At 38.7% G+C, this 23,873-nt stretch overlaps 2 protein-coding genes and 1 pseudogene across 2 annotated transcripts; all 3 read left to right on the forward strand.

Annotated features, from left to right (window-relative positions):
* The first annotated feature begins 315 nt into the window (after window positions 1–315).
* Window positions 316–1,228, forward strand: LOC148124296 (vomeronasal type-2 receptor 26-like; annotated as a pseudogene).
* A 4,628-nt stretch (window positions 1,229–5,856) lies between these two features.
* On the forward strand, window positions 5,857–20,224 carry LOC113452618 (vomeronasal type-2 receptor 26-like). The gene is made up of 4 exons (XM_087916156.1): window positions 5,857–6,000; window positions 10,694–11,036; window positions 18,897–19,111; window positions 20,207–20,224. The coding sequence occupies exons 1-4, from the start codon at window positions 5,857–5,859 to the stop codon at window positions 20,222–20,224; spliced, it is 720 nt and encodes a 239-aa protein (XP_087772282.1).
* A 2,427-nt stretch (window positions 20,225–22,651) lies between these two features.
* On the forward strand, window positions 22,652–23,544 carry LOC148124297 (vomeronasal type-2 receptor 26-like). The gene has a single exon (XM_087915485.1). The coding sequence runs from the start codon at window positions 22,654–22,656 to the stop codon at window positions 23,542–23,544; it is 891 nt and encodes a 296-aa protein (XP_087771611.1). The 5' UTR covers window positions 22,652–22,653.
* Window positions 23,545–23,873: the final 329 nt, after the last annotated feature.

A 23,873-nucleotide genomic window follows, 5' to 3' on the forward strand; every position in this document is an offset into this window, starting at 1 on the left:
AAACAATACAAAAATTAGTTTGATCATATTCTGTATGAGTTCTAATATTTGGAAGATTAATCAAAAAGTTAATATGAGTTAAGTACAGTTCTGCACAATTTCATTGACTGCATTAAAATGTTTGTCTATTAGTACCCTTATAATAGCTAATAATAATGCCTCAATTGAAGCATTAACCAGAGGCCATTACGCTATATTCTTATTTCTTTCAATATTGCATACGTCTTCAATAATACAGTATCTTCTACACTGTAACAATAGCAATGTATACACTCATTAGTTCATTCATTCATTCACTCATTGATTTCTACAGATATGGATGATTGTTTGCCATGCCCAGAAGGACAGTATCCAAACAACAACCATGACTTGTGTCTTCCAAAACATACCATTTTCTTATCTTATGAAGAGCCATTAGGTATCAGTTTGGCCACTGTCACAGTTGTTTTTGCTTGCATTGCCACTGTGGTGCTTGGGATTTTCATCAAATACTAGGACACTCCCATAGTCAAGGCCAATAACCGGAATATCACTTACCTTCTTCTTGTCTCTCTTGTGCTCTCATTCCTTTGCAGTTTATTATTCATTGGAAAACCTGAAAAAATAACCTGTATTTTGTGACAAACTGCTTTTGGGATTGTCTTCTCAGTAGCCATTTCTTGTATATTGGCCAAAACCATCACTGTGATTTTAGTTTTCATGGCTTCAGTGCCAGGATCCAAGATGAAGAGATGGTTGGGCAAACGATTAGATAATTGCATTGTTGTTTCTTGTTCCCTCATTCAAGTCATTGTTTGCACTGTATGACTTGTAATTTCACCCCCATATCCAGATGCTGATATGAACTTAGTGGCAGATGAAATTATCCTGGGGTATAATGAAGGCTCTACTGTCATGTTTTACTGTGTCTTGATGCACCTGCTTTTCCTTGTCATTGTTGGTTTCTGCGTGGCTTTCCAAGCACGGCATTTACCAGACAGTTTTAATGGGACCAAATTTATCCACTTTAGCTTGTTATGGTTTTGCAATGTCTGGTTGTCCTTTTTTCCAACCTATCAGCACCAAGGGGAAATACATGGTGGCTGTGGAGATCTTTTCTATTCTCTCTTCCAGTGCAGGATTACTGGGTTCCATCTTTTTTCCCAAATGCTTTGTTATTGTACTAAGACCTAATCTAAATAATAAAAAACAGTTAATGAGAGACAAGAAACACAGTAAAATTCCATAATATTGGTTTAGTCAAAGATGCATTTCTGAAGAACATTCAGAAACTGAAACTGGTTCAAAAAGAAGCCATCAGAAGTCATATCAATCCACCTATCCCTTTTGATTCCTCTTGGCACTCAACAAACTCCTTTCCCTTGCACCATATTAGAAAAAGCCATACCAATTTTAATTTGGAGAATATTAACTATGAGCTATCTATCATATTGAAATAGTTATTTTCATTTTCTTTCCTTTCTTCTTATGTTTAAATGTAATTATTTTGAGAATGCATTAACATGCCAAACTTTTATAACGTTGAGGAAAAAATGGCATCAATACTCAAATCCCAGTGTCATATTTGTTGTCATCCTGTTTGTGCTTGACATGATTTCCCCCAAACCATTCCTAATAATAAAACTTTAGATCAAAAGTTCAGGCCAATGGGAAGCTGAAGATCCAGGTGTGCCTATCGGACACTTGAAAGAGTCATTTAAAAAACAAACAAAACCTGCACTCCTATAAACATCTTGAAAACAGAATTTTGGGGATTTTCCTAACCCTTCCTGAGTCTCTTTAGAAAGTCTTGGATAGTTAACACCATGTCTACTGATCTCAGAGCTTCAATGCTGGCGATAACTTTTTTCTTCTTTATATTCCTCCATTCAGCACTAGAATTCATCTGACCAATGATGGCTGTTTAATTTCATTCTATAGTTTGACAAAGAAATTAACAGTGATGGAATGTAGTAAGGAGCTGGATTCCCACCAAGGAGGGGGTGTATTCCAGAGGAGTGAGAAGCAACTCAGTGATAAAAAAAGGGTGAGGACAGCTGTACTCAAATAATTCAAAGAGTACACTGTAGATGTATATAGTAGAGTGTTAAGTTGGCAAGATTTATGTCAGATCTAAAACCTGACACCTGGTGATTCTTCCAAGAATGACAAGTGGTAATTACTGTTTTCAACCTATAGACAAAATCTTGCCAGACTGATCACTTTACTATTTGCATCCACAATATACTCTGTGAACTATTAGGGAGGAGCTATCTTCACCCTCCTTTCAAAAACCTTCTGGATATATGTCTTCAATGAAATAATATAGAATAACAGAGGTGGAAGGGACCTAGGAGGTCTTCAAGTCCAACTCCCTGGTCAAGCAGGAGATCCTATAACATTTCAGACAAGGGGCTGTCAGTCTCTTCTTAAAAGCCTCCAGTGATGAAGTACCCACAACTTCTGAAAGCAAGCTGCTCCACTGGTTAATTATTCTCATTGTTAGGAAATTTCTCCTTGGTTACAGATTGCTTCTCTTCTTGTTCAGTTTTCCATCAATTTTTCTTGTCCTGCCTTCAGTTGTTTTGGAGAACAGGTTGACTTTTCTTCTTTGTGGCAGGCCCTCATATATTGGAACACTGATATCATGTCACTCCTAGACTTTCTTTCTAGACTTGATTTAATCATATCAGTAAACTTAGATTCCTAAATAACTCCTTTTGGTATTGTTTATTTTTTTCTCACTAGCCTATCATCATAAGGGTAAAGAAGGAAAAATCTTCCAGTCCTGTGCTTGAGAATATCAATAACTTGAAATACACTAGTGGTGGAGACTTGTATAAAGGCATACAATGTTCTTCTAGTCTCTTTTCACTGCCTTGTAGAATCATCTTTTTGGTTCTTCATGGAAAAGGAGACATGGACTGGGAAGCAGGGAACTGAATCATCAAGCCCAGGTGCTTGTTTTTTCACTTTATGATTTTTATTTATTTATTTATTTATCAAATTTATATTACTACCCATCTCATGGAAAGTGATCTTTGGCTGGTGTAGAACAATAACATAAAATGATTAATGAAATTATTATAAATCAAACTATAAAAGTAGACCTAATAAGAGAAAAATATAATATATGGAGGGATGTTAATAAATAATGGAGTCATTTCATGAGTTTTGGATCCCCCGAGGCAGTGATGGAATTCTACCAGTTTACCTACCAGTTTGGTCATCGTGCACTTCATGTGACTTCATGCCTGAGTCTAGAGGCCAAAGTGTGTTAAGGGCCCCATTTCTTGCATGTGTTATTACTCATAGGAATAATTTTACTTGAAGATATATATTTTTATTTTGTACTGTTTCAATTATTGGAAATTTTTAAAATTGTGTTATGGTGTACACAGCCCAGAGTCATTTGTTGAGATGGATGGCTATTGAAAACTATTATTAAATGCACACACACACACACACACACACACACACCCACAAACAAACATACACACACAAACACACGCACACATACATACTGCTATCTATGTTAGGAAAATCTGCTGAGAGATCAAATTAAGCAAGAATGGATAATCTATGCATAGCATTCTATTCTCTTTATGAGACCAAATGTTCAGCTAAACACAAAAAAATTGCAGAAATCTTGAGGTAATATAATTCATATGTATCCATGTTTACAGGAAGATTATTAAAATGGTCCTCCCGAGGTTCAAAATTATGCCAAAATTGAAAATTGCCCTAGGAGAAATTAAAACTGCCAAGGATAAATTGAAATAAATGAATGAATTAATAAATAATTCTTTTTCATGGCTCTTTCAAAAGTCTTATTCAGTTATTGTTTCTTTTTGTTCATAAGGGATATTATACACCTGGTGTTCCTCTCATGTTCAGAAAATAAAATAGCAGCTGAGCTGTGAGAACCATCAATGGGTCGACTTCTGAGAACATTATGGTGAACTTAGAATTCCATGTTGGTCATTATTTCCCAATCAGGTCATAATTATGAAAAAAAAAACTATGTTTAATGCTGTCTCCTGCTAGCATAGCTGGTACACATTCCCTTGGGATGGGAAGATACTTAGCTATATTAATACTTCATGTCTTATATAGAGTCAAAGCTAATGACAGGCAGACTTTTACACCTATGATTATTGATAATAAATATTATACAGTTCTGGCTATAGGTGGCTTTACCTCTTGACTCAGTACTCAAATGTCAATGAAGGATCAGACACTTTGGAAGAAGGCAGGACATTTTTCAGATAAAGTGATATTTTTTGTGGCCCTAATGATAGCTATACAGACTCTACCTCATACCTTAAATAAGGTTTCTATTGCTAAGTGTCCTGTTGGTAAGCCTCTTTTTATTCTCCACAAGTATTACCAGCCAGGAGATTTCATCATTGCAGGCATTTTCTCTCAGATCTACATTTTTTCAAGTCCAATCAGCTTTCAGAAACCACCTTCTGAGGAAGATTTTGATGATCTTGTGTAAGTAGCTTAGGTTTAATACATTATAAGCATGTTATGTTTGACAAGATAAAGTGCTCAAATTATTCATGCTATTTATCGAGTTCACCGAACACTACAATCTGTGAAGAAGAAAAAAGAGAGAGAGAAAAATGAGGGAAAATATTATAAGGAATCTTTCCAACTTTTCAGGCAAAGCAATCAATCAAAATAGAGCTGGCCCTGTAATCCAATCCCCTAAGCAAAAGATCCTACACCATTTCATACAAGTGACTGTTCAATCTCTTCCTAAAACCATCCAGTGATGAAGCACCCACAACTTCTTCTCTTCCCACCCAATTTTATTGATTTTTTTATTAATTACATTTCTTAGTGCTTAATAAACATTGTGTTGTATGGGTATTTAATTTGCTTAACAATTCTGATTATCTTCTTAATCTCCACCACTTTTTTCCAACCACTGGTAAAATAGATTCCATGTTTGATAGTATTCTGGAAGCGCCCACAACTTCTGATTGCAAGCTGTTCCACTGGTTAATTCCCTCATTGTTAAGTTGCTTCTCTCCTTTATTAGTTTCCATCCATTGTTTCTTGTCCTGGTTCTTTGGAAAATAAATTGACCCCCTCCTCTTTGTAGCAGCTTCTCAAATATTGGAATACTGCTATCATAACTCCCTCAAATCCTGCAACCATTCTTCATAGGTTTTAGTCTCTAGGTCTTTAATCATTTTGGTTGATCTTTTCTGCACTTTCTCCAGAGTCTCAAATTGTGCATATGCTTTTGTCTTCATCTGCTAATTTTCATCTCTTAAACTTTGCTAGAGTGGTTCTCAAGATGCTCAGAGATAGAAGCACCTACAGGGATGTAAAGATATAAAATGCAAGAATACCATGATGCCCTACTTCACAGAAATTTATATTGTAAAAATAGATTACATTTTATTACTTGCCTAGAATCACCACAGTGAGATGGGTTGCGTAGAAGTTTAGCAGCAAGTAAAATAAATGACATGAATAGATATCAAATATTGTAAACAAATAAACAAGACCTTGCAATAGCTCTTAACATTTTCATGTTTCAGTAATATCCCTAAAGAAAATACAGTATGTTTCTGAAACTGTAAGAGTAATTCTTTAGTTTTCTGTGTGAAAATAACTTCGTAATTTCCAAAACATGTTCTATGCAGCTGATTTGAGCATTGCCATCTAGAAAACAGACTTAACCTGGAACTATTTTTTTTAAAAAAATATAGGATATTCACTCATAATTACCAGCACATCCTGGCCTTGGCATTTGCTGTAAAGGAAATAAATGAGAATGCCCAGCTCTTACCCAATGTGAGTTTTGGCTTCCACATTTTAAACAGTCATTTCTTTGCAAGATGGACCTATCTTGCCTCAATGGAATTACTATCTACAAAGGACAAATTCATCCCCAACTACAAATGTGATATTCACAATAACATTTTGGGAGTCATTGGGGGACCTAATTCTCAAGTCTGTCTTCACATGACAAACATCCTGAGTACTTACAAAGTACCACAGGTAAGCTGTAGGCATTGAAATATAATGAGGAATAACTGCATTTCTTAAATTTAAATATAATCTTATGTATGTGTGCCAGAAAATGGATATCTCATTTTAAAGATCCATGACCGTTTTTCTTTTCTGAAGAACCAACTTGGTGAATGCTTAATCTGTTTGCATGTGAAGGATCAGCATGATGAATTTGTATTAAATTCACCCTGTATCTACCCATTCTACTCATGTCAAGCCATGCTGTTATCCCAGGAATTCATGTGCTTAACAGCCTTCATTGAAAGACTTTGAAAATTGTAGTATTTCTTTCCATACTTAGGTGAATCAGAAAGTAAGATAGTTCAAATGACTACATGTTTATGGCATGCTAACTCACTCTCTACAAAAATCAGAACAACTAACAGCAAAGCAAATTGTGCTTTGCAGAGCAAATTTAGTAAGTGATATCTTTTCCAGTCCAAATGTTAGCAAATCAAAAAATAACTCCCTTGGTTATTTTTAGAACATGCAACATTTTAACCCTGATCAAGTAAGCCACTTACTCTTTCATTCATTTGAATAATCATTACTATTTGTTTTGAATTTCTTAGCAAGCCTCTTTTCTAAATCTAGTAAAAAGAAATTATTCCATTTTGTCTCTTGAAATGGAATTTTAATCTCCTTAATTTTTTAGACTCATTTGATTTTTAAAAAAATAAATTTTATTAATTTTTAAGAAACAATATATAAACAAACTAAACATAGAATGTAATAACATAAGGCATCTTTTCTGAAAAAACCAATAAAACATCTTATTTAAAGACAGAATAATTCCAAATTATCACATTTCCATACAAACACAATTTAATATATATATTTATCTTATCTATTCAACTTCATATCTTATCCCAACTTCTCTTTATTTCTCCCTTTCCTTCTAGTATTCAATTATATTTCTTTTGCCTTAGATTATATATATTCTTTATATCCATCTGTCTTATTTAGAATTTCATTATTCTCTTCCAATGTTCGTCTTACATTCTTCTAAAATTTAATTAATTCAGCCATAGACAAACAAAACACAAAACATAAATACATAAAACTTCTTTTTGGAAAGCGGCTTACCCCGGGTTACCTCTTTTTGTACAGACATAAATCAAATTCATGCTCATTTGATATACTATTTCATATCTTATTTGGCATTCTGTATTTTCTATATATTTTCTCTCTTCTATTCACTCTTTTAATTCTATTATATTTATTTCATCTCAATTTAAATAATTATACTTATATCCTTTGTCCGTTCTCTTTCAATCATCTATTTATCTTTTCTTTCTAATACAATATTTCTCCTGTAATCACTGGTTGAAGCACGACAACTTTCTATCTTTCCCCTAAATTTAACACTTGAAATAATACATACTTTCCACACTGATTTTGCTTAGTACATTCTAAATACTACATTTTAGAATAATAAAACAAAAATAGAAAAGAAATTGAGTTTATAATATAATAAAAACAATATTCCATAGATTATTAAACTCTATTGTTAACTCTTAAACATTTTATACATTCCCTTTAATGCATTATTAACTCATATAATAATTCAATCTTATAACTCAATTTCAAATACTAATATCTACAATACAATCTTATGTACTTTTGCAAAATCATATATTTTTTTAATAACTTTTACCCTTTATCTCTGAAAAAAATCTCTTTTTTAGCATCTTGTTTTAAACCTTTATGACTTCTCTTTCCTTTTCGCCTTCCTTTCTTATCAATTCTAATCTTTTTGCCCCCCCGCCCCATCTCTCAAATTCCACTCTCTTAATCTTCTCTTTTTTGTTGCTTTCTGACATTATATCGATTTTTCATCTTATTTTTCCCTTTCTTGGTTGCTTTTTTAAGTTCTGATTTCTCCATTTTCACTCCCCCTTTTTTCTTTTCCTCAACTATGACTTTTTGTCCATTAAATATGGCTTCTTCTTCTTCATCCCAGTCCTTTTGTTGTTGTATTTCTTGGTAAGTAAAAATCGCCATTTGCAAAAAGTGAAAAATAGATCCAGAAGAGCCCTTGCCTTCTTGCTCCTCTTCTTGTAACTTTTGATATTCCATCTGTAGTTCTTCCACAGATAGTGCCATTTTCTATTTTCTTTTTAAAAAGCAACCCAAATGTTTTTAGTCTTTCAAAAAATAGTTGCCCAAAGATCCCAAAGTCACAGAGTCACAAAGCAATCCAAATCAGAACAAACTGTTTCATTAACACTTTCTTCTTCTTTTTTGTTTAATTTCTCTTCCTGGGGTAAAGATCAATTACAATTTCAAAATGATTTTTTGGAAGCCTTATTGCCACTTATTTCTAAGTCTTATAAACTCCAAGCAGTCTTCTTCGATGAAATCTTAAAATAAGTTTTTTTACCTCTTCCTTCCCACTTATAGCAGTAAAATTTAATTTTAAATTCCAATGTTCCAAAATCTTTTATCCCCTTGGCTTTAATTTTTAGGTTTATTTACCTTCAGTGCCCAAGCAGGTTTTTCAGATTTCCATCAGCTATTTCCGTAGGGAAGGAGAGTGAGAAAAAATAACTTTCCCTTTCAAAACTTTCTTCCACTTCTTGCAATCTTTCTGGGAAACAATGTAGCAGTCAAAAAATCAAATTTCCAGGTTTTTGAAGGTTCCTCGTTGTCCCGGTTCAGCCAAAGAAAAACTTTCACTTTCTTCCTCCTGCACAATCTTGTCCAGCTGCAGGCTTCTTTGTGGCGGCCATTACTGACTGCCGCTCCACCGCCTTGGGAAAAGGGGGTTTAGCCAGCTGGAGAGGGGGTCTGCAACACCCCCAAACCCCTGTCTGGATCCCCCCTATCTTCAGCTGCCTCTACGGGGCAGCTATATCCTCCAAATCCATCTGGATTGGAGGCACCAAGGCAGCGAGCACAGCAGGAACCGCGCGGAATCACGGATCCCTGCCATCGCCAAAGCCTGGCAAATCAGAAGCCTAGATTCATTTGATTTTTTAAAGTATATATCCAATGATAAATTCTTTTCTAAATTGCACTCCATAATTATTTCAGATAAAGGGCTTTTTTAAAAAAAATCCTACAACAACTTTTTTTTGCTGTAAAAGGTTCTCCTAGGAACAGGAATACACTGTACATTAAAGGACACTACAATGTTAATTCAAAGTCCCATTGAAATTCCTCAACAATAAGTCTGAACATCACTACAGATTCCTTATCTCATTAGGTGTTTAGTATAAAAATATTTTTTCCTTTCCCACAAAATGGGGGTAGATAAAAGTCAACATAATTCAATGTAGGCTGGATTTAGATCTCTTGTGGGTGTGAAGGGACTTGAGACTGATGACATGCTTGACCCCTCCCAGGTCATCTGCTACAATACTAATATTTAAGAAAGATATTTGCAGCTAGAATGTTTGCTTTTATACTTATCAGTGATGAAATACATCAATCAAATGTAAAATGAAGGTGAATGGAGAAACTTTTTCCAGTGCTACCATGCTCCTGTTGGAATCTGAATCTGAGGAGGAAGATAAACAGCTGACAGGGAGATGGGGTGCCATTGTAACTTTGAATGGTCACTCCACACAAACAAAGTACCAGCAAAGGAGGGAAAAAAAACTCCAGATAAGTTATTGAGACAGGAAGTCTAGTCCTGCCAAGAATGTAATAGGGGTTAACGGAGTGGCAGTTTCTGTAAGTAACACCAGAATGTGTTCTTCCTGCCTTCTTTACAGGATTAGGCCAGTAATTTCTTCTAACAACTGGTTCTCTGAACTGCTTAGAATCTTAACAACTGGTTCTAGTGAATAGGTGTGAACTGGTAGAATCCCACCCCTGTGTGGCTCCATTGGCTGTGGAGGAAACTGGGGAAGGGCAAAGACCAGCTGGTAGAGCAGAAGAGAGATAGAATAAGGGAGAGGGGGTTCATCGGACTCAGACCCACCCCCTCTTCATCCTAGGGCATGCAGGGAGGAACAGAGAAGAGAGCAATGTGGATTGCATGGCTTACAGGGGTGGAAAGAGCCCTGATTCCCTTCATTAGCCACATCTGGAAATGAGAGTTTAAAAGAAATTAATGCTGTGTGCAGCAGCTTCTGGGAGCAAATGTGAGTTTATCTTGTGTTGACTTTAGTTATCTGTGTTCCTGGCATCTTCCCAACCATGTGGAAGCCATTGCCATACCTTCACATCTGGAATTGTATCTCCTGCCCTGCTGGACTAATTACCCCATTTTGCCTTGACTGGACTTATAGTTTCAGTTTTTGTTGACCACATTTTGGACTTGATTCTCTGCAGCCAAAAGCTGTTCCTGGGATAGTTTTTCTCCAGCCAGAAGATAACCAGGACATTGGGGGCAAAATTGGAGCTAATAAACAGACTCTTACTGATTATCTGACTATGTTCCCTTTGTGCCATGCCCTGGGTGATCACAAGTGCCTTACAGTGGTGGGATTCAAATTGTTTTTACTACTTGTTCTGTGGGCATGGCTTGGTGAACTTGGCAGGGGAAGGCTAGTGTAAAATCTTCAGTCAGAGGTAGTATTTGCCAGTTCTCCGAACTACTCCAAATTTCTGCTACTGGTTCTCCAGAACTGGTGAGAACCTGCTGAATACCACCTCTGGTGCCTTACCTTTCAACTGAATCTATCATAAGATTGATTGTCATTATGTCTCACCTTCTCCCATGTATTTCCAGCCTAAGATCTTTTACGGGTCATCTCCAATAATAGAAGACAAAACAAAAGAAGATTTCTTCCATCAGATGTTTCCAAATGGGACCCATCAATATATGGGAATCCTAGAGTTGCTGATGCATTTCAAGTGGATCTGGATTGGTGTAGTAGCATATAATGATGACAATGGAGAAATATTTAAGCAGAATATACTTCCCATTTATTCTCAGCATGGCATTTGTGTGGACTTCTTAGAAACAATGCCCCAAATGTCCTTTTCAGGTGATGTTGCTGAAGCAGCAGTGGAATGGTTTTCAACTTCATGTCTTGTCACAGGAAGTGCTGCCAATACTGTTATTATACAAGGTGAAATAGAAAGTATTACAATATTAAGATCAATTTTCCACTTTGCACAGTTTTATGATATAGCAGTTGAAAGCCGAGTGTGGATCATGACAGCCCAGGTGGATTTTGCTTCTCCTGGTTTTCTAAAAGATTGGGACATACATTGCTGATGCGTTGCGGGTCCCAGTGCCAGGATGAATCAGCTGACGACCTGCACCCAGGCAGACTGTCTGGGCGGGCTCCTCTTGATGGCAAAGATGACAGCGACACAAAGGTTTCTTTTGGTGAGAGGAACCCAGATAGTACTACGCACCTCTCTTTTATTGTGCAGCAAGCAGGGGGCGGGGGGTTAGGTTACACATGAGGTTAGACAGGAATAGGGAATATTGCCATATATGGCTAATCCTTATGCTATAGCTGACTCAGGTTTTACACGTTGCTGTTCCTATAGTGTCGCCCTATATGTGTATTGTATGTGTATTGGGTTTTCTGTGTACGTGACTTCCTACTGATTGCAACATCTCCTCTGTTTTTTATTATTTTGATACACCTCTATTCTTTATGCTGCGAGATCTAGTCCTCTTCCGAGTCCAAGTCCTGCCGGCATATTAGAATGCGAGGGCCGTCTCCTTTTTCTGGGTATTCATCTTCGTTCTCCTCCGAGTCCGAAGTGAATGCCAATAGAGACCTTTTTTCTGCTGGAGTGTTGATCTCAGACCTTATTCTTACAAGCATGTTTATGTTGGTAATCTCAGTATCAATAATGGCCAGTCGTTTTTTGAGGAATTGCATTATTTTCCCAAATACACAAGGGCCCATGGCACACAGCGATAGGAGCAATATTAATGGTCCAGCAATTGAGGAAAGAAGTGTTGTGAGCCATGGGGAGAAATTAAACATATTATGATACCAAGTGTTACCTGCTTCCCTTTCCTTTTTGCGTATTTCCAACCGCTCTTTTAATTTATCTAATGAATCTTGTACTAATCCGGTATGATCAGCATAGAAACAACATTCTTCTTTTAATGCTACACATAGCCCTCCTTCTTTTAAAAACAACAGATCAAGGCCCCTTCTATTCTGCAAAACAACTTCTGATAAGGATGTAAGAGATGTTTTAAGGTGAGAAATAGACTGTTCGAGAAGTTCGAGATCTTTGTCTATATCAGCACGCAAAGTTTGGTATTGATTATTACTAACTGCTAGACCGGCAATTCCCGTAGCAGCACCTGTAGCTCCTAGTCCTAGTAATACAGCAAGGGTAAGGGTGGTGACTACCTCTCTCTTAGGATGAGCAAAATTGGTGTTATCCTGCAGAAAGGTTTGGCCAGAGTGGTAAGTTATTTTTGGGACTATCGAAACGAGAACACAGTAACCATTCCTTTGAGTGATGGTGGGGCCGTGAGCACAAGCGGTGAGGCCAGTGTCACAGGCCGACCATGAATTGTTGTCCGGAACAAAATACAAGTTCTGAAAAACAGTATTGAAATTCCCACCAGTACTCCAAAGTGCCCTTGAAATACCATTGAGCCATAAGTAAGTCTGGTTACAATGATGACTTGTGGTGCTAGGTACATTTCCCAGGCAATATCCTGTCCCTATAATGTTACCAATGGTTTGAGTACCTTGTGACCAACGGCAAGATGAAGGTGATTTTTGGGCAGTGAAATTGGTGGTGCTACCAACGGCCTCATAGTAAGGGGGGCCTGCATTAAGACACAGCCAACAATCATTGGTAATTGCAGGGTTGCTGGCATTGAGGAGGAGGTAACTAGAGTTTATTAACCATAGCAAAGGTTGGGGAACTGTATGGCCTGGATGATATTCTACCAGGGATATGTTTCTATTGGGACCTACTTGGATAGCGGGCCGCTCAATGATGAGTTTTATGGTAAAAGTATTGCCATAGTCGTACCCATCAGCATAAATCCGGATTCCCCAGGTAAGACCCGCCTCCCACCGTGTAGTCAGCCTTTTCCCTCCCGCTGAAAAAAGAATATACATGGGATTACATGGAGTCCATATGCCCCCTGAGGGGCAATCAGCTTGATGCCAAGAACCATTTTTGAAGGCAAAGATATAATCGTCTTTGATTGGTGGTGACCAGGAGATAGAACCGGTGGAGAGACATGACCAAGCGGCACAGAAGACGTCTGCGGGGCCTCCGCAAATGCGAATGTTCTCGCGAGTCTGCTTATGTCCAGGGCAAATATAAAATCGATAGCGATGGACGAATCCTGGAGAAGGTGTGGGTGTCTCGGTCATGCTGGTGTAGGCGGTGAGGCCTACCAATATCTGTCCGATGTCAGCTTTGAGGGTAGGCCACCAGGTGTATGGGTGAGTGGTGTTGCTGATGGAAAATAAGACACGATCGTAGGCATCATATATTGTCCAAGTTTGTTTCACTGGCTGGTGTAGATTGAGGGGGTTTGCAGGCAATGTTTGTAGGAAAAAGGAAGAAAATAATGCAGTGAAGAAGAGGAAGCAGTTATTCATCATGGAGCTTCAGCCAGTGGAGATCCAGAGGGTCTGCGTTGGGTTGTGGCTGATCAGGTGGGGAGGTGTGGCAAGGGCGCACACAGTGACCAGGAATCCAGAGAACTTTTTCAGGTAACTGAATTGCAGCGTAGCCTCGCCCCCAGGTGATAAGTTCAGCAGGACCCTTCCAAGCTGGATCTGGGAGTTGCCTGTAATAGACAAGTGGTCTTGCAGTGGGGAGAGAGGGTTTAGTGAAATGACGAGACACAGCAGACGAGGGAGGGTTTCCAGTGAGGTTAAGGAAATTAAGAGTATACAAACAGACATTTAACAGATTTTGCAGTGTCAGGAGGTTGGGGGGCTAATCCTTTTGACCCCGTGTACCGATCAAGAGCTTGTTTAAGCTTTTGGTTTGCCCTTTCTACAATAGCTTGCCCTTGGCTATTGAAAGGATTCCAAATTTGTGGTTAATGGACCAATGATGGCAAAACTCCGAAAAAGCAGAGCTTGTGTAGGCAGGTCCATTATCCGTTTTTAGTATTTTTGGACATCCCAACACTGAAAAGGGTCGAATACAGTGGTTGATTACTTGTTTTGCATTTTCGCCCCTTTGGGGCGTGGCCAATATGAATCCTGAATAAATATCAATAGTAACATGAAGATATTTCCATGGGGAAAAGGAGGGTATTGAGTAACATCCATTTGCCATGTATCACATGCCTGAAGTCCCCTGGGGTTAACCCCTTGAGGGATAGCTTTCGCTTGGAGACTGCATGTGGGGCATTGTTGGATGATAGCAATTGCTTCAGCCATGGTAATGCCAAATTGTTTGACCAGAGCCTTTTTATTTTGGTGAAAATAAGCGTGGCTTTCTCCTGCCGTTAAGGGGGCAGGTTGTGTTTGAGCAGCAAAAACCTGTTGGCAAGCAGTATCAGCTCTGATACTCAGAGAGGTAACCCAGAAGTTGCTGGTGACTCCGAATGTGAGCAATAAAAAAAGGGTGTTGACGAGCAGTAATGAGCTGCTGTAAGCAAGAGAACAGTTTTAGAAGGGAAGTCTCCACAGAGGGGGAAAGATAAGAACCATATATGTGAAATACTACTTGAGTGACATACAAGCTGTCAGAGATAAGATTGATTGGGATGTGAGGAAATTTTTCCAAGGCTAAAATGACGGCTGCTAATTCTGCTTTTTGGGCTGAGGTCTGAAGAGTTGTACGACAGGAATGCCATTGGCCATCTTCCAGCCAAGTACAAGCACCAATGGTCTTGGAACCATCAGTAAAGATGGTTAAAGCTTCAGAGAGAGGTTGTGTGGAGAGGGGTGAAGGAAAAGTGATGGGTACAGTTTTTATAATTTGAATGCGAGGATCAGCTGGCAAATGACATGATACTGATCCAACCCAATCAGCTAATGCGTATTGGAGATCCTCTGAATTTTGAAAGAGCTGTTCCCAAGTATGTAATTTGAGAGGAACATATACAGTGCTGGGTTCTATACCCATGAGGGCTTTGAGACATGTTCGGCCTTTTTGAATTAATAGGGCCATTTGCATGGGTTTTGTGGTAATTGTTGCACGAGGGGTGTGTGGTAAGTGCAACCATTCAATGATCGCAATACGCTTGCGGGAGGAAACAACTTGTAATAATATGGCTGTAAAAAGAGCACATGTTGGAAGGATGGCTAGAGAAACGGGTACATCTGGGTGTATCCAGATGTAACCCACTGTTCAACCCACTGTTCTCTTAAGGCTTGGTTAATTTTGGTTAGGCAATCTTTCTGTTCTTTGGTTAGTGGAATTTTCTGGGCTGGCTGTTGACAGCCAGTAAGAGCTGAAAATAATGGGGAAAGATCATTAGTAGAGATAGACAGGAAAGGTCTGGCCCAATTGATGTACCTAAATGCTGTTGGAGCTGCACCAGTGTGGGGCTAGGGGGAAGATTAATAAGAGGAAGATCTGGTGAAGCAGTAGATCGTAAGAGTTTATGGCCTAAATATTGGAAGGGATAATGGGCTTGTATCTTCTCAGGTGCTACATGAAGTCCTGCAGCGGTGAGTTGCTGTGTGAGTTCAGGAATAGTCTTTTGTATGGTGCCTTTTGGCCCTTCAGCTGCTATCAAGATGTCATCCATGTAATGATATACTAAAAATGAGGGGTGGCTCTCTCGAAAGGGGGTGAGAACCTGGTCTACATAATATTGGCACATAGTTGGGCTATTCAGCATGCCCTGAGGTAAAACCTTCCACTGATATCTAGCAATAGGTTTAGCATTGTTATATTCTGGCACCGTAAATGCAAACAAGAGGCGATCACTTTTATTCAAAGGTATAGAGAAAAAACAGTCCTTCAGATCAATTATAATGAGGTCATAATTATGAGGAATAATATTAGGATTAGGTAAGCCGCATTGTAGCACCCCCATGGGTTGGAGGATGGTATTGATGGCCCTCAAATCCTGAAGGAGCCTCCATTTCCCTGATTTCTTTTTTACGACAAAGACAGGAGTATTATAAGGACTTTGTGATGGCTCAAGGTGATCTAAAGTAAGCTGTTCCTTGACTAAACCCTGTAAGGCTGATCGTTTTTCTACAGGTAGTGGCCATTGATCAATCCAGACTGGAGTTGAAGATTTGAGTTGAAGTTTGAGAGGGGTAAGAGTAGCCATTGGCTAAGGAATGGTTAGCGTGGCATGAAATTGAGAGAGAAGGTCCCGTCCCCACAGATTAACGTGAAGAGGAAGGATGACAGGTTGAATGTAAGCAGTAGTGGAGACACCAGCAGAAGTGGCAGAAAGCCACTTAGAACTGACCTTTGCTGTTTGAATACCGCCGACTCCCCGGACAGAGGGGGATTCTTTGGTTGGCCAGGTAGGGGGCCACTCAGAGGTACGGATGACAGAAACGTCTGCGCCTGTATCAACCAACCCTGTAAAGAGACGACCATTTTATTGGACGGTCATCATAGGCTTATTTCCTTCCACTGGGCGATCCAAAGCTAACAAATCAGAAGGGGGAGGAAGAATGATAAGGGTGGCAACAATAGAACCCTTGGCCATTGAGAAGGGGCGGTCCCCTATGCAGGCCAGGGAAAGATTTGCTAAAGACTGATCATCATAGAGGAACGGGGCTGCCACCACTCCTTCAATAGTCAGGGTGGAGTTAGGAATAATCAGCAAAGGGTGCTGTGAAGGGACAGAAAATGCTACTGTCAGAGGAAGGGTGACAACAGATCCAGGATCCTCATAGACAATGGATTCGGATAGAAGAACTGGCAAGGAAGTAGGTACAGCCTTTGGAGTGGGGCTAGCTGTTGGCCCCGAAACTAGTTTTCCGGCTGTTGCTGAGCCGGGCAGGGATTGGTGCGGCACTGGCTGGCCCAATGGAAACCATTGCGGCAGCGCGGGCACACAGTTTTTGGTTTAGAACCGGGGGGATGGCCGTGCCCACGAGGGGCGCTGCCGCCACCCGGAGCACAACACTGTGAATGAAAATGGCCAGGATTCCCGCAATTATAACAATTTCCCTTCGGGCGAGAGGTGGACAAAGCAAGAGTAGAAGAAAGAACTGAAGCTAAAGCCGCAGTGCGGTGAGATTCCATGCCTACTTCCTGGCACGCACGAATATAATCTGCAAGATTTTGAGTTGGCAAGGCTTGAAGGGGCTTAAGAATTTTCTGACAGTCCACATTAGCATTAGCAACAGCTAAACGCATGAGAAGTTCGCTCTGAGCTGCAATATTATCCACCTGCCTGCTAATGGCATCTGTGAGACGATCAATAAAGGAGGTATAGGGTTCAGAGGGCCCTTGAAGGATAGAAGTAAAGGAATGAGTAGGTTGAGAGGTGTTAGGGAGCCGCTTGAAGGCATTTAGCGCAGCTTCCCTCATAATTGGGTACCCCCCCGCTCCCATAGTGATCTCTTGTGCAGGGTTTTGCACCGTACCTTGGCATAAGAGATGATCAAGAGTAACTCCTGCTGGTAGTCTGGCTGCAGCAGCAGCGTTAATACCGAGGCGAAATTCATTGTGCCAGGTGGCAAGTGAAGCAGGAGAGAGAAGCATAGAAGCAATAGCTTTCCACTCTGAAGCAAGAACCAAATGATGCGTAGAAATGTTGGCTAAAAGTTGGCGGGTATATGGGGAGTCAATGCCATACTTAAAAGCAGCAGTTTTTAATTCCTTTAACAAAGCCCACTCCAATGGAGTATAATGAGGGACAGGTTTACCCCCAGCAGCGGGGGTTTGAAGAATCATAGGGAAACAAGAAAGATCATCTGCAGATAGCTTTCCTTCCGCCAAAGCCAATTGAAAGGCATTACGGACAGGAGGATCTGTCGCCATGGAGGAAGGAGGCAACAGAGAAGAGTCAAGGGGTGGGGGGGAGTAGGGTGGAGGTGCCGAGGCAGCAACAGGACAGAGTTCAGCAGAAGGTGGGACTGAGGAAGACTGGATAGAATCATCAGGAAAGAGAATATTAAGGGCAGCCATAATGGCACACCAAGAACAAATAATCTGAGGTGGAGCCCTAGGTGATTCATGCATCCATTTCCCCATCCGTTCCCAAGAGGAACGTTTAAGAGTGCCTTCCGCGGGATATGCGGGGCAGTGTTGTTGAACATAACTCAAAAAATCATTCAAATACTTTTTTGACAGAGGATATACATTTGTGCCGTTAGCCTTTTACAAATAATTTGCCTTCTTCACTAAAGAGAGAAGTTCATCCCTATGCTTAAGCTGAACTTGAGAAAGTGAGGAGCCCATACTTACAATGCGTGAGCCTATTCCAGGTGTGTAGTACAGGAGTGAAGGAAGCGTATTCCTAGACAAGAATCACGCTTTGTCAGGGACGTATCGTTGAGACGATCACGTCGGGGTCACCAGTTGATGCGTTGCGGGTCCCAGTGCCAGGATGAATCAGCTGATGACCTGCACCCAGGCAGACTGTCTGGGCAGGCTCCTCTTGATGGCAAAGATGACAGCGACACAAAGGTTTCTTTTGGTGAGAGGAACCCAGATAGTACTACGCACCTCTCTTTTATTGTGCAGCAAGCAGCGGGGGTTAGGTTACACATGAGGTTAGGCAGGAATAGGGAATATTGCCATATATGGCTAATCCTTATGCTATAGCTGATTCAGGTTTTACATGTTGCTGTTCCTATAGTGTCGCCCTATATGTGTATTGTATGTGTATTGGGTTTTCTGTGTACGTGACTTCCTACTGATGTGTCATGATATTGCAACACATTGCCTCCATGGAGCTCTGTCCTTTGCAATTCACACAAATTATCCTAAAGGATTCCAGAAGTTTCTGCAGAAAAGAAATCCTGTTTCAGAAAATAGGGATGACTTTATCAGAGTCTTGTGGAAAGATGCATTTAATTGTGATTTCTCAAATTCCCCTCTAGAAGAGAAAGATGAGATGATCTGCACTGGGGAGGAAAAGTTGGAGAATCTACCTTTGACCCTCTTTGATACAAGCATGTCTGGTCACAGTTATAGCATCTACAATGCAGTATACATTATGGCTCATGCTTTGCAAGAAATAACTTCATCCAAGACAAAACAGAGATCGAAGTTGAAAGAGAGAGCACAAGATCGATTAAATCAGGAGCCATGGCAGGTATTTTGCAAAACAATATAGTAGAATTTCAGTCAACATTTCTTTCTCCTAAATAATTTTTCTGCTTGTGCATGTTTTTATAATACCATAAAGAAATAGAGCTTTAGAGGCATTTTTCCTTCTGCTAATTTTCTGTACTATGGATGGGTGTATTAATACAAAATTTGCCTCACATCAATTTGAGGGAATAGAGCCAGTTTGGTCTAGTGGTTAAGGCACCAGACTAGAAAGAAAGAGACCATGAGTTCAAGTCCCACCTTATCCACAAAAGCCAGCTGGGTAGCCTTGGGTCAGTCACACACACTCTCTCTCTGCCCAACCCACTTCACAGAGTTATTGTTGTAGGAAAAATAGAAAAAGGAAAGTGTGTTGGATATGTTCACCTCCTTGAGTTGTTTGGTCAAATAATAAAAGTGATATACAAATAAATAAAAAAAATGGAGCATAATTTTTTTAAAGAAAAGAAAGAGAATAGACAGTCCTAAACAGATGAATCTGGGCCACATTAAAGATACCACTTGTTCAAATGTGTCACCTCAGCGTTCCTTGTTAATGTTATCATGCAGCCACAACAGTTCACTATCTTCTCCTTTTCCTTCTCCTTCTCCTTCCCTTTTTTGAACTGAAATTAGTGCTATTAGAGTATCTTGAATATTTAATATTGATCTCTGCAACAATGTATTTTTTTTTCTAGACCAGTACCCAAAGTTTTCAAGACAGTGTCTCATCTTATCATTTTCTCTCAACTTTTCGCTCTATTTAGTTCTACAGGTTTATAAGAAGTACTTTCTTTAAAAACTATGCTGGTGAAAATATTTCCTTTTGATAACAAGGGACATATAATTGCTGGATTCGATATTTTCAACTGGGTCACATATTCAAATAACACATTCACAAAAATCAAAGTTGGATGGATAGACCCAGACCCTTCCTCTTCTAAATCACTCCGCATTGATGATGATTCTATTAAATGGCCCACAAGATTTTATCAGGTGCATACAGATCTGAGATATTTTAATCTACATTCTGAATATTTGAAAATTGTTGACTTGTGTTTTGAATTAGGATGTACTCTTTTGATTTGTGTTCAATTAGATGACAGATCATTGGTGACCTTTTTCAAATAAGTGGTTTTTTTTTCAATATAAACATACATATTTTATGAACATTGCATTAACTCGGTCAAGTCTTTTTTAAGCAACAATAATACAAATAGGTTTATGTAGTTCTAATCTTCTTCCAACTTCAACAAGGCTAATATCTTTTCATAATCCATTTCTCATTTTCCCATTAATTCATTTAAACATAAATAACATTTCTTTGTGCCTTGTATTTATAGTCCCTAAATACTATTGTTTAATATTTTCTAAAAATTACTCATAGTACCACCATAACTTGAATATTCCAAATATGTATAGTTAATGCTAATGTGTAGGGTTAATGCTAATAATGCTAAATATTGACAATATTTAGTCAATCCCGAGACTATATCTCAAAATCCCACACAGTTCCTAGTCCTTAATTATTTTAAATTCATAATGTACTTTAGCACATTATTAATATTAATAATACAGTTTGGTTACCTAATCCTAAATTCCCATCTACTGTCTTGACTTATTTGGATTATATTATTAAATTATATTTTCTATTAGTATGTATATTACTATTTTCCCTGTATATATTTTCCCATTTTATTGAAATATTTTCTCATTATCCAACATCTCTTGATCTTTTTGACTTTTTTTTTCCTGAAGCACTGGCAAAATGGCCCAGATGGGCAAGAGAGTAGTAAAAACCTTAATGTTTGTGATTTATGATATTGAGAAGTTTATTTGATTTAAATATTTTGCTAGCTTAATGAAGTGGGTTTAGTTGCTAAAAAATTTCTGTTTTGGATAGAGCAAAATAATCAAATTTGGTTCCCAAGTCCTTATCATATTGCTTATTATAATCCTAGCACAAAATCAAAATAACATATTTGATAACTTATAGTATTTGGATTTGATCCACTACCTTTCTTATAGGAATAGTTGCCAATAAAGTATTACATCAGTAAAATTAAACTTACTTTTGCTAGGATATATTGGAAATAAATAATAATAATTAAAAGAAGAGCTGATTATATGGTAACCAAAAGCACTTAAAAGTAAATAAAAATTTATACATTAAACCTTCATGTCTTTTAAGAAATTAATTGATTAATTAATTAAAAAAGCAAAAAATAAAACCATGGAATTTTTTTCCATAGGTCTATACAATCTAATGAAAGAAACATTTTAAAAAAATGCTTTGAGTGAAGTTTATTTGAAAGAACATGGTCATAGTCAGAGGTGGTATTCAGCAGGTTCTGACCAGTTCTGGAGAACTGGTAGCGGAAATTTTGAATAGTTTAGTAGCAGAAATTTTGAGTAGTTTGGAATACCACTTCTGACTGACCCTGCCCCCATCTATTCTCTGCCTCCTGATTGGCTGAATCTTTTGTTGCCCTGCACACGAGAACAAAGCTGGAAAGCAAGTTAGTGGGGTGGGGAGGGAATGGGGATTTTGCAGTATCCTTCCCCTGCCACACCCACCAAGCCATGACCAAAGGACCGGTAGTAAATTTTTTTGAATCCCACCACTGGTCATAGTATCTCAAAAACAGCAGATTGAGTCCTCATTTTATTCATCTATTTACAGAAAAGACCACATTCCATGTGTAATGACTATTGTGCTTCAGGTTCAAGTAGGAGTGAAATTGAAGGAAAGCCATTTTGCTCCTATAAGTGCATACCATGACCAGAAGGGAAGATGGCAAGTGAGAAAGGTAAAATAAACAGCATAAGCTGTATAGAAGCAAACATTTCATATGAAGACTGTTCAGGAAAAGAAATTCCAGTTCTATAGAGAAGATAAAGATAAGGTCTAGTTAGATGAGCAAAACAATTTCCTGTCCACTTTCCAATTATCTTTCCAGTCAATATTGAGTCCTGTCAGAATTGAACTTCAGGCAATGGGCAGAGTTAGCCTGCAGAGTTAGCCATACAGTATTCTAACTACTGCACCAACAACTAAAGGTCCAAAGATATTTTTTTTTTGGGGGGGGGAGGAAAAGATTCTATAAACAACTGGTTTTTAGAATGAAGGGTTTACCTCAATAAACATGGGATGTATTGCTATATTTAAATTGAATTTGCTTGGATATTGGCTGTCTTCCATTACATATACATTTTAATTTATATAACCTCTTTCCTTCTTAAATCTATGGCTATAAAGACAGTTATATATTAATCTGCTAAACTTTATCATAAGAACTACAACAATTACAACATTAGTCCAATTTTGCATCAGAGGGATAAAAGTAAATGTCAATTTAAATTGAGTTCAATTCTATATAGTTTCCTTGGCTGTATTACAGAAGTGATTTATTGGTGGCTTCAGTCTGCCCAACAGTTTTATAAATATCATGGGAGCCTCCAATTGAAGCATTAATAAGTAGTACACCACTTACTTCTATTAATATCTTAATTAATGCAGAATCTTCTACATTTTCTTCTGTAGATATGGATAATTGCATACTATGCCCAGAAGGACAATATCCAAACAACAACCATGATTCATGCCTTCCAAAGCACATAGTTTTTCTGTCATATGAAGACCCATTAGGGACCAGTTTGGCCACTATTGCAATTGTCTTTGCTTGCATTGCCACTGCAGTGCTTGGGATCTTCATCAAATACCAGGACACTCCCATAGTCAAGGCCAACAACCAGAACATCACCTACCTTCTTCTCATCTCCCTTGTGCTCTCATTCCTTTGCAGTTTATTATTCATCGGAAAGCCAAAAATGGTGACCTGCCTTTTGCGACAAACTGCTTTTGGGATTGTCTTCTCAGTAGCCATTTCTTGTATATTGGCCAAAACCATCATTGTGATTTTAGCTTTCATGGCTTCAGTGCCAGGATCCAAGATGAGGAGATGGCTGGGCAAACGATTAGATAATTACATTGTTGTTTCCTGTTTCTTCATTCAAGTTGTTATTTGCATTGTATGGCTTATAATCTCACCTCCATATCCAGATGCTGATATGAACCTAGTGTCAGATAAAATCATTCTGGGATGTAACGAAGGCTCTACTGTCATGTTTTACTGTGTCTTATTCTACCTGCTTTTCCTTGCCATTGTTGGCTTCAGTGTGGCTTTCCAAGCACGGCATTTACCAGACAGTTTTAATGAGACCAAGTTTATCTCCTTTAGCCTGTTGTGTTTTTGCAGTGTCTGGTTGTCCTTTTCCCCAACCTATCTGAGTACCAAGGGGAAATACATGGTGGATGTGGAGATCTTTTCTATTCTCTCTTCCAGTGCAGGGTTATTGGGTTGCATCTTTTTCCCCAAATGCTTTGTTATTCTACTAAGGCCTGATCTGAATGATAAAAAGCAGTTAATGAGATAAGAAAGAACTATAATTCCATATTTTTTCAGTAAAAGAATACATTGTCATATATATTCACAAAATTCAACTCAAACCTGATCAAACAAACAGATAATCAGAGTTGGAATGGACCTTGTAGGTCATCTAGTCCAAGCCCCTGCCCAAGCGGGAGACCCTATACCATTTCTGACAAATGGAGGTCCAATCTCTTCTTGAAAGTCTCAAGTGATGGCACTCCCATAACTTCCGAGGGCAAACTGCTTTATAATGAAGCTCTTGCAAGTCATAGCAAACATGTGTCTTCTGATTGCCCAGGCAGTTATCAATATCACTTACCATAGACTTTAAAA

This window comes from Pseudonaja textilis, chromosome Z (assembly GCF_049901715.1).
Source record: "Pseudonaja textilis isolate UNSWEBS1 chromosome Z, rPseTex1.2, whole genome shotgun sequence".
Taxonomy (NCBI): domain Eukaryota; kingdom Metazoa; phylum Chordata; class Lepidosauria; order Squamata; family Elapidae; genus Pseudonaja; species Pseudonaja textilis.

Excerpts from the sequence above, each read along its gene's own strand:
- LOC113452618 (XM_087916156.1), top strand. The coding sequence starts at position 5,857 with ATGGAATTACTATCTACAAAGGACAAATTCATCCCCAACTACAAATGT. Across the intron at positions 6,001-10,693 it reads GTACTTACAAAGTACCACAG|CCTAAGATCTTTTACGGGTC; the intron begins GTAAGCTGTAGG and ends ATGTATTTCCAG. Across the intron at positions 11,037-18,896 it reads CAATACTGTTATTATACAAG|AAGAGAAAGATGAGATGATC; the intron begins GTGAAATAGAAA and ends ATTCCCCTCTAG.
- LOC148124297 (XM_087915485.1), top strand. The coding sequence starts at position 22,654 with ATGGATAATTGCATACTATGCCCAGAAGGACAATATCCAAACAACAAC.